The sequence below is a fragment of the Ips typographus genome, linkage group LG6, assembly GCF_016097725.1.
Source record: "Ips typographus isolate SLU linkage group LG6, UJ_Ityp_2.0, whole genome shotgun sequence".
NCBI lineage: Eukaryota > Metazoa > Arthropoda > Insecta > Coleoptera > Curculionidae > Ips > Ips typographus.
This window is the reverse complement of record NC_138427.1, coordinates 8,631,192-8,647,023: the sequence shown is the minus strand read 5'-3', so window position 1 is coordinate 8,647,023 and position 15,832 is coordinate 8,631,192. Positions and strand designations below refer to the sequence as shown.

Here is a 15,832-nt window from a genome sequence, read left to right as displayed (position 1 = left end):
AAAATCTTCTAGAATTACTTTTTTAAAATTGTGGCGTCAGTTTGATTTTCCATGTAGGTACTCAAGTATTCTCCACTGTATTGGGAATTTTCAATTAAGATTATCAAATCACGTACATTTCGATTACCACAGCCGTTTCTTCGATTTTTCTGGTGGACTATAAAAATACTACTTTTAATTATTATTTCATTATTAAGTTCAATTTTCTCACGCACTCACTATTTACACTAGGATTCTAATTAAACTACTCTTGTGACTTTTCTAGACAGTTATTTTATTAATAGACAGATCATCTGCTATCAAAACGGTATTTTCCTTAGAAATATGAAACTTCTTATAGTGATTACTAAATTTTGTTATTCTTTTAACCGATCGAAGTTTTATTGACAATTAGGGATTCGCACACAACTTCTATTGATGAAGAAGTTCTCGAATTTACAAACATAATATTACAATCTACAAGCAGCATCAGCAGCTGCAGATTTGTGGCTTAAACCTTTTTTTCCAAGTTTGTCTTTATTTCTGTACCTGAATGATCTTCATCATTTCTTAAAATTGGGAAAAATAATAAGACTAACATACGTCATTAAATTCTCAATTTCTGTATAAGTATGTAATTTATTTGTATCCAAAGAAGGTGTTTCTCCTGCAGAAGGAGTCAATTGTTATTGGCAGGTGGTGTTACATAATGTTGCCACCATCCAATTATCGAGCGGTTAAATTGAACGGCGATTTCTGATCAATTGAAATGAATGATAAGTTTTTTCTGCCTGTTTAATAGTTAAGTAACAGCAGTTAAATTGAATTTGGAATATAAAAGTAATAGGTGACATGAAGTAAACATTAAAACCTTTCCCTAACTTGGTTAACCGATTGGTTTTATTTACGGAATAAAACACTTTTTGAAATTCGTATTTTTAACAATTTAAAAAAGTTTTTTCAAAATAACCAATAATTAGGAACCCGAAACAGCATAATTGGAAACGGCCTTAGTATGTAAACTTGAACATATGGGCAGAAACGTTCCCTATCCCATCGAACCACAATCGGCTTTCAAATCGAACAAAAAGTGGAACATGTTCCGAAAGACATCTAAAAGCCCCAGTTTTCTCCGTATTTCTTTCCCTAACTTTGTTTGGCCCTAGTGATTGGCACCTCTTAATATCGAACCTCCTTGACGCCGCTATGTTGTCGGCATCTCTCTCACTTTGCTTATTTTCTCTTGGACTTGTGGGGGAAACGAACGACCGATGGGGTGCTAGTTCTCCTCGTTTACTACCGAAGATTAATTTTCGCAAGGTTAAGTCATAAAATATCTTTGAAATGGCAACCGACTAACAAATGGGTTAATCTAAGCTAATTGCTCTTCTTTCGTGTACAGTTTTCGTTTTGCCTTTATGTAAATCATCTCGTCGGCTATAGCTACTAATAAGGAGAAGACTAGTGGGATGCAGTGCTGGGTATATATAAATACAAATAAAACGACGTAGTGCTTTCTGAAAATAATTCTTTAACAGGGTCGTTCGGGCGGAAGTTTATATAGGGGACGTTTTAACAACCCTCTTATTTTCACACAATAGCCCGATAAATTCGACTTCATTTAGATTGGAAAATGTCGACTATTTGGTACGTTTATATGGTATCTAATTGGCGGTTTTGATCTACAAACACCTGTAGAATGAAATAAAAGAATTCAGCTTGTCGAACTACCTAACAAACATCTTCAAAGAGTTATGATGAGATTTGAATTCGCTGGGCATTACAATACAGAGAGGTGAATTGAGTATTAGCATAAATAATATTCTCATCATAATAGCCAAAGGCTCAAGTTTGACACTTGTCCCAGTTAAGCTGGAATTACAATTATGCGACGCACAACAGCTTTGCTAGCTCTAGTCTCTGATATTATCGAGCCCAAAATTCAGTTCAGTTAACCATCCACTCCACAATGCACTAATTTCTTGGAGGGGTTTTATTCGACCCTTTCTTTGATAACGTCGGGGCTTTTAGCAGTTTCATTAATCGATTTGTAACTCTATTTTATTTACGTAATTGTGAATGGGACTAAAGCCCACACGGACACACCTTCAGCCTTCAGTGGCTCATCATCATGAATGCATCACTAAATTATTAGGACATCGTACTTTATTTGTAATTTCGCTGAAGACAATATACACAACCTTCTTAACGTTGTTAGTTTTCAATGTAAAATTCCAACTAATCAAGCAGCTCGAAGGTTAACCACTATTTTCGATCATGGGCATAGAACAAGACAATATACATCAAGTTTTTTTTTTCAGTAACGGTATTACTTGATTTCGCTATCTAAAACTCTTGCGTCAACAACGGTCTTGCCTACCAAAATCAGAAATGGTGATATTCAGTTTGCATCCAATGTCGATAACAACACACCAAGCCGGTTTTGCGCAACGCCAAAGAACTCCACGAAAAACTAAAAGCGGTCGGATGGGCGACTCTCGTTGTGACAATGATAATTGAAACGATTGCCCAATTATCCACTGTATCGGGGATAATCGATTTTCTATGGTGTCAGTTCTCGTAACAAAAACAGAACCTTATTTACTCACTCGGAGCAAATCGAAACAGCACTTCTTAAGTTGCCCAATAAAGTTTTATTATTGCCAACGAGCGAATGCGACACGGAAATATCCGCTGAAAGGCAATTGAATAGATTCTAAACTGATTTCTCTAACATAATTGTATCTAGAAAAAATTCAGTGACAGCTTCGTGTTCTTTAATCACAGACTTTTCATCAACCAAGTTGACCATTTGTCAGTCCTTGTGTTTTTTTTTTAAACTCGAGCTAAATTGCATTTAATTTTTCTTTGTTGAATGGATTTCACTTTACAATATTGCAAATTATTACAATTTAATAAAATAATTATTATCTTTTAGAATAGAAAGTAAGTGCAAAAATATAATATTTTTCAAATTTCAACGAAACTTTGCGGGCAATATGACGTAGCTATCCAGGAACGTTGCTATTGGATGTGTGATAATTTCCACCTTTTATTTTGACTTTTGACATGGTTTACGACGTTGACGTTCCAATTGTGATTAGGTTGACTTTTATATTTGTAAGGTTAGGTTTAAAACTTAGTCTGTACTGTTTCAATGACGTTTGATAGAGAGGGATGAAAAACGGCACTACTAGTTGTTGTGCGCAATTTTTACAACGTTGCCAAGGGAATCAAAAAAGAGATTAATTATTTATTGACGTTAGTTATCAAAATTATTATAATTACAAAGGCAAAAATCATCTTACTGTCGGTGATTTTTTAAGTCTACTACACAACAACAGCACAGATTACTTCGTCCTTCTCATACTGGCGGACTTTTTAAACAATGTAGTTTTCAATGTTATTTTTTTCCAATTTAAAATTATATGTATAGTTTTTTTTATTGCTCTTCTTAAATATGAAACAAAACAAATGTATTGTTGAAGGGTTTTGAGTTGGGGGATTTATCTGAAATCGTTTTGAGGAAACTAAAGCAACCCAAATACCTGATGACAACTTGCTCATCAACATCAACAGGGAAACAAAGGTTTAAACTATTATTTCACTATTTAAGATGTTAGTTACTAGTTACTATAACCTAGTGAATAGTAAGTAAATATTAAAACTAGCAGTAAACTCTAATAAAGATACAAAATTATTTTTGATAGTATAGAAAAAACTTTTCTAGAGCTCCGTGAACGTATTCATCCTAATTCGAATTGTACAAAAGTAACAAATGTAGACAGGTGACAATACCTACTAGACAAGTAGTATCAAAGCCAGATGTGAAGTTAAATGAGCTTTCAAGTACAACCTGTTATGCATTATTTGAAATAGCAAAAGTCCACAGTTCTACTGTTATACTTTCAGGTAAATTCACATTTTGCTTTAAATCAATAGTAGCATTGTACTGCCATCTATTGTTTGAATTTTTGCATAATTATGCTATTTCCCCTTAGAGTGCATTATAATTACCCTAAAAAAACAACTAAAAATAAGTTAATAGTAAACATTCTGGAAGAAACTAAACAACTACCAAATATGTAAATTGTTACCAGAATAGTTTAGTAGTGGTAATACTATAACCGGTTAGCGAAGCCCTTTTAGACTCTCAGAGTATGACAGTGAAATTCACTTGGGAATAAGTTGAAATCAAATTGTACTGAAAAAAACATCATCATCTTCTATAAAAGTAGATGAGATTGAAAGTGGAAAATTGTTAGTAAACCATCGGTCGCCACCTCTCGATATCGTTTCTCTTTGTCTTCTGCGCTGTCTGTAAATCACTCGGGTTTTAGAGTGGTAATAATACTGCAGCCGTATGTCAAATCCTGCCGCTCGTTATTAAAACAAAATACAGGAGCGCATAATCTATGCACTTTGTTCATTTCGAAATTAGACTAGAAATTTGCATCGGTCGTATTTTATCGCCTCTCGCGCATTAGTTAACTGTTTTATGCAATTATTAAGGCAGCTAATGGAAACTGTTCCAATATTGTCGCTGGTATTTTAACCTGTTCAATAATCTGAGGATTTAGGGAAAAAAACCTTGTAAAAATGTGTGCTCAAAGATTAGCTAGGGTAATGGCATTCGAAGTCAAATTAGAGTCGAGATGGGGTGACAAAAGGTCGTGAAGAACAGCTGCGCCACAGGTGAAAACACATGCATCGCGAGGGGCCCTTTAAAATGGGCGCCCACCCCTCATATGTCGGTAAATAACCGGTTAGCGGCCCTTTAATTTTCCCTTGCAACTACATCACGTAGGCACTTCGTCTACTTTTTATTAAAAATCAATCGGTCGATGATGTCGGGAACGGCGACTGATATTGTTTTCTTATTCGAAGGGGAAAATCTAATCAGTGGGGATAGATTTAGGCTTTGGAATTGGTGTTGGAGATTGTTTGGGCTCATTTATCGATGCATTTTAATGAAATTGACAATGTGTTGCTGTCTCGGTGGTTGCTTTTCTTTTTACTTGTTTTCTCTTCCTTGATTATTGAATTATTATGATCCAATGTACTTTACTTCAAACGTGCGTATAATAAGGATTCCAAAAATAAAATGGAATAGTGCTCCATACAAACAAAATAGTGTCAATCAGTACTGTGGCTCAGTGCACTCTCCAAAGGCAACAGGAACTATTCTAAAATATTCAGAATATTGCATACCAGAAGATTATTGCACCTAAAAACTGTTATATTCGTTCAGGGCACATAATAATACAATCGATCATTAAAAAAAATGCTATTACTAATAAATAAAAATAAGCTAGAAACCTCTTTGTAAAAAAACTCAAGTTGTACATAAATTGAAGTAGTATCTGCCACGTTATACGCAAACATTTTTGCAACTCGTCGCCAAGACCACAAAAACCGAAACCGGTACCGAGCTTGCATGAATAATTTTTGCAAAAGGAGGGCAGGAGAAACAGAGAACAATTTCCGTTATTGTCACATGAATAGAATATAATACTGCATTTCACCTGAAACGGGAGGAGTGTAACACGTTTTGATTATTTGATGAGACTTCCTCTGATTCCCGATATAAATTTATTGCATGTCTGACACATTATACAGACACTCACTAATGACTAATAAAAATAATAATACCACAATTGTATTAACAATGAATTATTTAAGACTAGATAGGCACTCTAAATTTGGTTATACTTTGTACATAAGAAAATCATTGCAAATGAAAAAATTTGAACTTACCTTCATAAACAGCCATTCAAGAACTTTCACTACACCATTAACATTTAACATTTTTTCGTTTTTTAGTCAAAAAAGAGACTAAAATTAATAAAATAACCTGATGGAAATTCACGGTTTGTTGTAGTTTATTTAACGCTGTCAATTGTCAATAAAGTGAGCGTGTAAAGTCAATGAAATAACAAAGCAGTATTGGATAGTCTACGTAACTGTATAAATCGTAAAATTTGAAAGTATAATTTGTTAATACAAAACAAACTAAAAAAAGTCTGTAGCTGTATTGAGTAGTATATAATAGTTCAAACATTAGTCTCGATATTATAAAAGCCTTACCAAAGCTTACTAAACCAACACCCGGTCAATCGGGTCAATCGTGGTCAATAAATTGCATCACCCACACAGAAAATAATATGCAAGAAAGCGCTGATTTAAATAATGGCGTTTCTCTCATACTTATGTACATTGGAGCTTTCAGTTAGCTTAATAACACTATCAATTGTAGTATATTTAAAAAACACTCTAGCAGATAACCATTATTTTAATAAATTAAGTCAGTGAATTAGCTCAGTTGAATATTATTTTAAATATTTTGCCTGGTTAGAGCATCAACGTATTTCATTACGTTAGTTAACGGCTCGATTAATCTAAGCTGGATGTGATGGCAGTTCAAAGTTACAAATAAAAATCATGAATATTATACTTTTATTATGAGCAGGAATGAAAAATTAAATCAAGTGGAACAGCAACGCATTTGGCTCCATCTATACGCGCGGACTAGAAGAATAAATGTTTTGATAATTGACAATTTCTGGTTATTGAATTGATGGGCAATCGGCAATGACAGATGACAATTGACATCACTGTTGTGATGGTTGATGGAAACCCAATAACAAACAAAAAAAAACAAATCACACAAAATTCCAGTAAAGAATGTCGAAAAACACACAATCGAATAATGATGAGGAAGAAATTGACCCAGAAGAAAGTCCCCGAAATGTTCCCCAAAATCTAGCTTTAGACTTAGGGGACGATAATGCTGGTAATGCTGATGCGAATAGGTTAGAATGCCAATCAAAAAGACCGTCAGGTAAGTTACAGAAAAACTAGCATTACTTGAAAAGCAGTTAAGAAAACTGAGAATAACCATTTAGATTGCGCTGACGGCAAGGTACAGGAATCCGCCCCCAACAGTCACAAAAGAGAAGACAATCCATTTTCTTTTAAACATTTTCTTAGAGACAGCTCGAGTAGTACAACACATAGAAACTATCAGTCTTTAGGTGCCCGTCCTAAAGTGTATGGGTAAGTACACTGCAATCAAGTCTTCCAATAACCCAGAAAAAAATTTGGAAATAGAAGAGATGACAGGTCGAGGCATACCACACCACCAGCAAGTCCTCAAAGACAAACCAGCAGAAATCTAGGAGAGTTTTCATCAGCTCTGCCTGATTTTGTGCAGGATCATCTAGTCATTGAGCAAAGTTTTTTAGGTATTCTATTTCTTTAGCCATTTTCTAGGTTACCTCTTTACAGCTTACATAATTACAGCTAATAAGTTTAAACCCTCAACCTCTGATGTTAATCTAGGTTTACCAGATTTCACTCAAGACAGTCGTGATAATTTACATAATCCTAATGTATCAAGGTGAGGCTTTGTTTTTAAACTGACCCATGCCAAATTGTGTCTATATTTAACTTAGATCTAATTCCATTGAGGATCCACTACTTGAGAGGATACCTCTAGATTTACCAGGTTTATCTTCAGCTAATGCCTTCCCCTTAGATTTACCCTTGCCATCAAAACTTTTACCACATAGTGATGCCCCCACAACAGAGGTAAACTTAATTCCTACAAAGATATTATTTGGTCTGAATTTTTCAAGAATATTTTTAATAGATTGACATAACTCTAACAACTATCTTGGTATATAAATTAAATTTTAGGTAGGCAATTCAAAAAGCCTACCTGACTTCCTTACTGATGGTCCAGTACGTAATACAACAGATGGCTCTAGTGTATTTGTACCAGACAGAGAACAGACATCAAGGTGTCGCCATTGCGCTCAACTTTCTGCCCAAATGTTGGCTCTTCTGGAGCGGTATGATCGAACTGAGGATGAATTAGACAAGAACTATGTAAGTGTCCACTTTTATAGTTGAAAATAACTTTACTGCACATTGTGGTATATAGAGACGAGCCGCAGCCGCCGAAAATAGCGTCGCCAGACTTAAACTGGAATTAAAAACTTTAAAGGTAAACTGCTTGTTTTTTTCCAAATTGAATGTCCTAAATTAGGCTGAATATAGGCTCAGTTACGTGAGGTGCAGGCTGAAAATGAAATGCTGCGTGAAGGCGCTGGTGAGGCTTCTGGAGGTGGGGGCGATCCTCCAATGGAATTGCGGTTGGCTCAAGAACTCAGAGCAGCTGCCAGCACTGCTGAACATTCACTTAGGTAGGTATAAGACTACACTAAACTTTTAAGTTTACCAAAATGTGCTAATAGTCATTTGAAGAGATTTAAAAAAAAAATGTATCAAAACTCTTCACAAATCTTATCAGGAGTGTTTTGAAATAATTTTCTGATTTACGTTTTATAATATTTAAAATAATATCCAGCATACTAAGAAAATGATTTCAATTAGGGCGCTATTGACTGGAGTAGATAATTTACGTGTGATGGCTTCAACCTTGGAAAATCTGAATCGAGTGGAGGTAAAGCCGATGCCAGACAGGTTTTCGGAATTTGAGGGCGATAACGTGGGCCCTAACTTATAACTACATCGCAATTATTGCTCTTTAGACAAAAAAAAACCATCAAAAAGTCTTACTGCTACAGATTTCCTTGGTGTTTGCTAATTGTTAAACTTTTATTTATTATTTATCATAAGGTAATTATGGTGTAAGATTTTTCCGCAGTCAAGATGTGTTGAAAAGCACTTTTTTAAGCTATGAGGATGTGTTGAGGGTTTATTTTGACATTTTTGTTCTTTTCAACTTTTCAAAATATTTTTTTATCATTTAAGGGAAATAATGCATGAGGTTGCGTAGCCGGTACTATGCCAGTTTTTTAATGATTGCTCACATTTTATTGGACACCCTATAGGTAGCCATATATCGATATATTTATTTGGGAGTGATATTTTATTACCTTCTCATTTTAGTGTCCGACCCCAAACACCTATTAACCAATTAGTTGACTTGGTTTATTTTTGTGCTGTAAATATATCATAACCCCGTGTATATACCTATGTATACGTTATTATATTATTATATTATAGTAGTAATTAATTTGTAATATATAAGCACAAGTACTCCATTCTTTTAACACAGTGATTTCACTACCTTACTCACATCTGAATCCAAAAAAATCCTTATGAAAATGAACATTTATAATCATCACAATAGTTACATTCTGGCACTAGCACAAGCCACCTGGGAACTAATGCCATAAATAAAACACTGTTTTATACCCCATATGCCAACTATAAATATAATTAAAAATCGGAAAAATGTAACATCGATACGTCACTATCGAAATACAACATATCTTTATGAGCTTCGGGAATGATCAAGTCTTCGCCGGGTTCCAGGTGAGTTTTAGCGACGAAAATCTTAGCGGGGCGTGTCACGTGGTGATTAAGCAACTCTTGCAATTTGGCCACTTGGTTCCTGTTGTATTTAGTCACCAGGATCACCAATAAAATAATTTCGTCGTTACGTTTGAGTAACTTTTCTAAAGGCCACAAATTTGTGCCGTGTTCATAGTCGCACTTAATTACCACTCGCTGTAGTTTAGTGGTCAGGACTTTGTTCAGAGCGGAGAAAAGACGGTCCAAGTCTACGTGGACATTTTCCAACCTTACATAAGCAGCACGGTTTCATTATAGTCAGTATTAGAGTTATAGTTTAACATCATCTTACCGAAACTCTTTCAACTGCTGGACATAATTCAGGTGGGAATACAAAACTGAGTTTAAATCTTCATTGTTGTCCAGGCTGGTTAATTTGAGAGTTTGTAGGTCGGGACATTTCAAAAATACCTAAGCAAAAATGCATGGTTATTAAAATTAAGCTTTTGTGAAGTAACAACATACATCTTTAAGGAACGTCGCGTTTAAATATGGCGGAATCTCTAGAGACAATTTTTTCAAATGCTTGAGATTGCTGATCAAGTCATAAGCGCCGATGATGGCTGAACTGTAACTAAAATAACGCAGTAATGAGATTTTATATCAAAGAATTACACTAACTGACTTACCAAGGGACTTTAAATGGCAAAGTGTCTGGGTCCACAAAATCGGAACTGTAATAACAAAACAACATGAATGTTAACGAATGCGCCCCATTAAATCGAACAGCATACCTACTTTAAACAGCTAACAATCTCCAGATCTGTCAAATAACGACAATTATTAATTACGTGCCTAAATACATTTTGCTTTTCCTTTTGTTCAACGTTCTCTTCTAAAATTTTAAACTTTCTGTATATTAACCTGTTAATAAGTCGGATCTCTATGTTACCCTGGAGTACACAGAAAGTAAGGCAAAGTTTCTTTAAACTTCGGCAACGTTTTGATAGCAAAATGTTTATTACCGAATTTATAAATGTCGCGTTACAGATTCTGGTGTGATAGAACGAAAGTTCGTGAAATTCTAAGTTTTTAATTGTCCGGGATTTGTATATGTTCTGAAAGGAAAAACAATAATTTAATAAACTATACGGTGTTAAATAATTAATATTTTTTCCAAGAAAATTTGGATAGGAGTATTTGTTCTAGTTATGGTTTAATATAGAAAATTCATTTTAATATCATTTTGTTAAGTTAGTCTATTACCCCAAAAATGTCTAAATTTAAAACATGTGAAACCTAACTTTTTTGTCGGAAATTTAAAATGTTATTGAGATATGAATAAAAAGCTCTTACTATTGCTGTTTGCACGGTGCAGGGTATCTCAGTGATAAACGACTGAACTACATTCCAGGATTTCTCGGTTGTGCTTTCGAAAATATCGGACAACGACTGCTTCCGCATGTTTCTCTGTAACGCCCCTAACTTTACTGGAACATAAACCAACACGTATAGCCATTCTGACCTAGTTAATTCACTATAACATCATTACCATAGCAGATTGTCGTTGCATTAGTGCGACGCCTCTCGTAAATTTTAACTAAATCAAATGGTTGGTAGTCTAAGAGGGTGAGATTAGTTTTGGATTTGATCACCAGTTTTTTCAGGTTTCTTAAATTACATACAATGTAATCATACCGGAGCGGTTGTAACTCCATATCATCCGCATCATATATCTAAAAATAAGAAGTGATTTCATTAGGTGTAATAATAATTATAATAAACACTCTAAAAAAAAACATTTACCCAGAGATCGTCTAGTTTTCTCAGTTCGTTAAAGAACATGTAGTATATTCTTCGGAAGTCTGCACGGTATTTGGAAACAAATTTCACACAAAAAGATCGCAGATTAGACAAACATTCTCTGTAAGTTTCCCTTGATGAGGTGAACTGGTCAGCTTCCACAGAAATTGCTAACTTTTTTAGCTAAAACAAGTACATTTTTTATTTGATTCAGTTGTAAAACTATAAAAATACCTTTTTGTATAGAATCACATCTTCACTTCTCATTCCCACTATAGTGTCGAGTGCCCGAAATTCTTCCAGTCGAGGTAACAACTCAATCAATTGTCTTATTTCATCCAAACCCATCCAGTAAAGCTTATTTATATTTAAACTTCTTATATACTCATATCCGACCACATCGTAAATCTCTTTGTACAAGTTTTCTTTGTTACTGTCAAAACATCCTCCCAGATCAAATTTTCTACAATCCACCCTTTGTTTATACACCTCTAATCTCGATACGTAACAAGATAAAACACTTACATCACAACGTTTTTATCCCTGAGCAGGTACAGAAATTGATCGGCAGCCCTGCAAAAATTGATCAAGTCGAAGGCGGGTAAATATTTGGCCACTTCCACCCATATTTCGCACGGAAAAATATCCATGTTCCTGGATCAGCCCGATCGAAACTTGCTCGACACAACGGCCAGTCGCGTTTACTTAAATTCTGCCACGCTATTTTCGTACCCGATTATTTTTGAACAGCCTTTACATTTCAAGAGCGCGCATTTTCGCCCACGTTTACACATCCGCAATCAATAAACATCTTGATTTTTTGATTACTTACATTCAATTTATATTGGATGTTAAAGAGATTGCGAAGTCATTCTTCCATATGTGAAAACAAAAGGATATTGAGTGGTTTAATGCAGCCAATGCAGTACGCAATTGAATGTTAAAAAATACACGACCCTGAAGGAAAGTCTAAAAGTAAACACATCATACATCGAGCAAGCATATTATACAGTTTATATAAACTAGTTGGCTCTTAAAACTGTTTAATTATAAATACATTTTGACTTTTAGTTTAGTGATATTGAAAACTTTTTTTCCAACATTTTTTAAACGATTTATAGCAACAATTGATTGAAGAATACAACTTTTCTGTGTAAAATCTGGCAGTTTAATACAAAAACAAATTATAAACTATATAGAGTATTCTAAATAATACAGCAGCTTGGTCTTAAAATTAATGAGCAGAAAACTTCCCAGTATTCATTTCTATATAGACACTAAAGAATAGTAGCACACCAATAATATGACCAAGCCAGAAATAAATTTAAGAACTAAAGAAAATAAATAGTTGGCAGTGCTATGTTAATTCCAAGCCTTACCAGTCAATTCGGAAAATACACCAACACCGTTACTACAATTAACCCAACAGAATATAAACACCTTATCGATATTTTACAAATAAATCTGAGTTAGACAATCAGATCTTTAAAAACGGCAAAAATCTCATCCACACTATCTAAAATCGTAAAAATTCACAGTGGACACGGCACTATCGTAATTAAACAACTCTTCTTCAGCCTCGCACACGTGGTAGTTCTTAATAAAGCTTCTGGCATCGGTTTTGGCGTAAAACTGTTTGTACCTACTATTCATTTTGTACTGGTTCAATAATTGTTGGGCTGTCTGCAAAAACGACTTGGGCGAAGTCTGTACGGCCAGGAAGAACAGCACCAGCTGCGGATTAACGTTCAGGAACATTTCCAGCGCCTTTGTAGAAGTTGCGTCTGAGTGATCGCAACTGATAAATACTCTGCGAAGTTTTTTGGTGCGGATCTTACTCAGGCTCTCGAACATAACAGGTAAGTTGATTGATTTGTTCTCGTAACTGCAATAAATTCCAACAATATGTTTAATAATACAGGCAACAGGTATGCTTTCTGTGACTTGAATTTTTTCGTTTCACAGGAGACTTTTTCCAAAACTTACCAAAAGTCCTGTAACTGAGTAGCAAACGGCAAGGCCTTGTACATGTGCCTGTTTACGTTTTCGTTGGTGTTGTAACTTATAATACGTAAAAGCCTTAGTTTTGTACACGACTTGATCAACTAAAATATCGATTTGATAATTATTCAAGAATTTCAAGATCATTATCATCTATTCGATGCACTTTCTGAATTAATACTCACCTCTATTAAAAAGCTACCAGTTACATGGGGAGGTAGTTCCAAAGTGACTTTCTCAAGATGTTTCCACTTACTTATTAAAGGATAGGCGTCGATAATTGTTACGTTACAACTAGAACAAAAATCCTCTTTGAATTGAAAGCAAATTCTAATGACTTTTAAAACAAAACCTCACCTAGGACATTGCATTAACTCTAAGGTGTTTACTAATGGACAATTTTCTATAATGTCCGCCAAAGGGTACTTCCTGAGGCTGATCAAATTCCCAGCTGCTATTTGATTCTTACTGATAAACTCTTCTAAAAATTTAACATAAGTTAACCACAATAATTAAACATTTTTTACAAAAGCGTACGTACTTTGCAGAACACAAGATTTGATGCTTAACTTTTTCAGATTCTGGCTATTTTCTGCCAGTAGAAAATCCCAGGTGGCTTTAACATAGTCTTTTGTGCAGAAGCACTTGTTGTGGAAAAAGTTTAATTCTTCAAATTTAATTTTATGTATTTGCTTTGTTGTATAAAGTTCCTGTAAATACAAAGTGGTAATACAACTTTCCTTTGAAGTCAGAAAGAAATGAAATACCCTGTGAGCTTTGTGATCGTAAGGCATTTCGGATCGATACTCCCGAAAAACGTCCCAAGCCTTTTCCAATTTTGTTTCCAAGGGATGAAATATCGAAACCTCTTTGAAAGGTATTATTTGCTCCTTAGGGATCCACTCTACAAGAGAATTCTTAGTATACTACTAGATTAAAATAGTTTATGGACAATATCTACCATATCTCATTGTAATAGACTTGAAGCGTCTGGTTTCAAAATATTTAGCCAAACCAAAACATTTGTAGTCCAAGAATGGTATGTGAACGCGGGATTTTATCACCAATCTTTTTAAAAACTTTAATTTCTCAACAAGTGAATCATATGAAAGCGGATGCGGATCGGAACTATCCGAGTCAAAAATCTAAAATAGCCGCGGAAATTAGTAATTCAAAAAACAAAAACTGTAAAATGCTCTTACCCACAACTCTTGCAGGGCAAAGAGTTCAGTGAAAAATTTGTACAGACCATAACTGGATTTCGGATGTTTACGGGTTATGTGTAAACATAGTTTTTTGAGTAAGTATAATTTTTTGAATAACGTTAAATCAGGGGATATTAGGTGACTAGCCTCTATTGATAAGGCTAAAGTTTTGAGCTGAAATAAAAAGTACACTTTAATACAGATCAGTAACAGTTTAGTTTCAAGTGACTGATATCCTAAAAAAAACATTTTGGCTACTAAAAGCTTTCAAAATGTGTGAAGTAACTTTGTGCTTAAGTTGTTTCACTGATTCTAGGGTGTGGTTTTTCAAGTAATTTTAAAATAATAATTAATTGTTTAATTGCTTTTGTTTGATGCCTATATTTGTTATTTTTTTCCCATTGCTGGTCAAACATCTTTTTTTCAGTTTTCAAGGGTTTTTTTTATTTAAAATACTGTTCTGACATGTATACCACTTAGTTGTTTATTTTCCCATTTTAGTACCTAACTCTTTCACTTGCAAAAAAATTATTAACAGTTTTGTGACACACTTTTTTGAGTAATTTACTACACACAGAATTAAAAATCAACTTGCCTTTCCATAAAGAACAAGATCCTTAGGACGAACACTCAATGCAGTGTTCAAAGCAAGTAATTCTTCCAATCTGGGAAGTAGTTTCACAAGCTTTCTTAGATCATCCAGTTTTACCCAGTACAGTTTGTTAATATTAAGTGTTCTGATGTATTGATAAGACACATTCTCTGTGATGTAGCTGTACAAGTCTACTTCAGTAAAATTGTAATCACAACCTATGTTAAAGTTTCTGAAATTTTTCAATTTATTTATTTTCAGTTTATTTATTTTTCAGTTTATTTATTTTGTAATTTTTATAGTTTTTAAAAACTTACCTGACCACACCATCTTCCCTCAGGAATACACCATATTCATCAGGTGAGATTGCACAAAAGTTGATTATGTCAGGTGTGCTTAAATAACTGAAGATTTGCTCCCAAACTTCCAGAGGCACATGAATACCCAAAATTGAAGCCATTTAGCTCAATTAGATGATCTTTAAAAGTTTGTATCAAACTTGCTCTTCTACTCAAAATTCAATTTCCAGGTAAACTAAAAAAATATACATGTTATTAAACCAAACAATTTGCAACTACTTTATGTCATTTCAACCTGATGCACAAACACATAGTTATTCCCATCAGTTAAATGCCATGCCATTAGTAAACTAAAAGCCTCACTTACTCACTTTTATTTTATGTAATTCAGTTTATCCTCTTTCTTTTTCTAAATGTTTTCAGAACTTAATAACTCAATTCCTGCCTAAGTATAAATTAAAGTTCTTCATATAAAAATAGTCCTCACATAACAACACAAAAGCAGATGGTTAATCTGACAGTGGCAGGCTACAGCCAGGCGCAGAACAGCTGTTTGTCAATATCAGCTGTGAACCATGTGCGCAGTTTTGATATTTGACGTAATTTGCTATTTTATCATTTATCACGTT

The 15,832-nt window shown here is 34.3% G+C and overlaps 3 protein-coding genes across 5 annotated transcripts; 1 reads left to right on the top strand and 2 right to left on the bottom strand.

Moving 5' to 3' along the window:
- Positions 1-6,592: 6,592 nt before the first annotated feature.
- On the top strand, positions 6,593-9,059 carry l(3)04053 (lethal (3) 04053). 2 transcript variants are annotated; one of them, XM_081981635.1, is made up of 9 exons: positions 6,593-6,820; positions 6,885-7,035; positions 7,093-7,223; positions 7,282-7,378; positions 7,434-7,569; positions 7,678-7,869; positions 7,925-7,987; positions 8,041-8,186; positions 8,377-9,059. In XM_081981635.1, the coding sequence occupies exons 1-9, from the start codon at positions 6,664-6,666 to the stop codon at positions 8,507-8,509; spliced, it is 1,206 nt and encodes a 401-aa protein (XP_081837761.1). In that variant the 5' UTR covers positions 6,593-6,663; the 3' UTR covers positions 8,510-9,059. The 2 variants fall into 2 exon arrangements, with proteins under 2 accessions (XP_081837761.1, XP_081837760.1); XM_081981634.1 differs by having other exon boundaries at positions 6,594-6,820; positions 7,090-7,223.
- A 137-nt stretch (positions 9,060-9,196) lies between these two features.
- Positions 9,197-12,109, bottom strand: LOC145730419 (uncharacterized). 2 transcript variants are annotated; one of them, XM_081981623.1, is made up of 11 exons: positions 11,632-12,109; positions 11,341-11,569; positions 11,110-11,289; positions 10,856-11,039; positions 10,660-10,793; positions 10,256-10,421; positions 10,102-10,198; positions 9,993-10,037; positions 9,829-9,937; positions 9,656-9,774; positions 9,197-9,592 (listed from the first exon to the last, which is right to left on the bottom strand). In XM_081981623.1, the coding sequence occupies exons 1-11, from the start codon at positions 11,754-11,756 to the stop codon at positions 9,229-9,231; spliced, it is 1,752 nt and encodes a 583-aa protein (XP_081837749.1). In that variant the 5' UTR covers positions 11,757-12,109; the 3' UTR covers positions 9,197-9,228. The 2 variants fall into 2 exon arrangements, with proteins under 2 accessions (XP_081837749.1, XP_081837748.1); XM_081981622.1 differs by having other exon boundaries at positions 10,102-10,421.
- A 142-nt stretch (positions 12,110-12,251) lies between these two features.
- Positions 12,252-15,743, bottom strand: LOC145730421 (uncharacterized). Its single transcript, XM_081981626.1, has 11 exons — positions 15,499-15,743; positions 15,222-15,438; positions 14,908-15,136; positions 14,310-14,486; positions 14,069-14,252; positions 13,875-14,011; positions 13,649-13,817; positions 13,465-13,588; positions 13,293-13,401; positions 13,093-13,211; positions 12,252-12,991 (listed from the first exon to the last, which is right to left on the bottom strand). The coding sequence occupies exons 2-11, from the start codon at positions 15,362-15,364 to the stop codon at positions 12,619-12,621; spliced, it is 1,764 nt and encodes a 587-aa protein (XP_081837752.1). The 5' UTR covers positions 15,365-15,438; positions 15,499-15,743; the 3' UTR covers positions 12,252-12,618.
- Between the last annotated feature and the right edge of the window lie 89 nt (positions 15,744-15,832).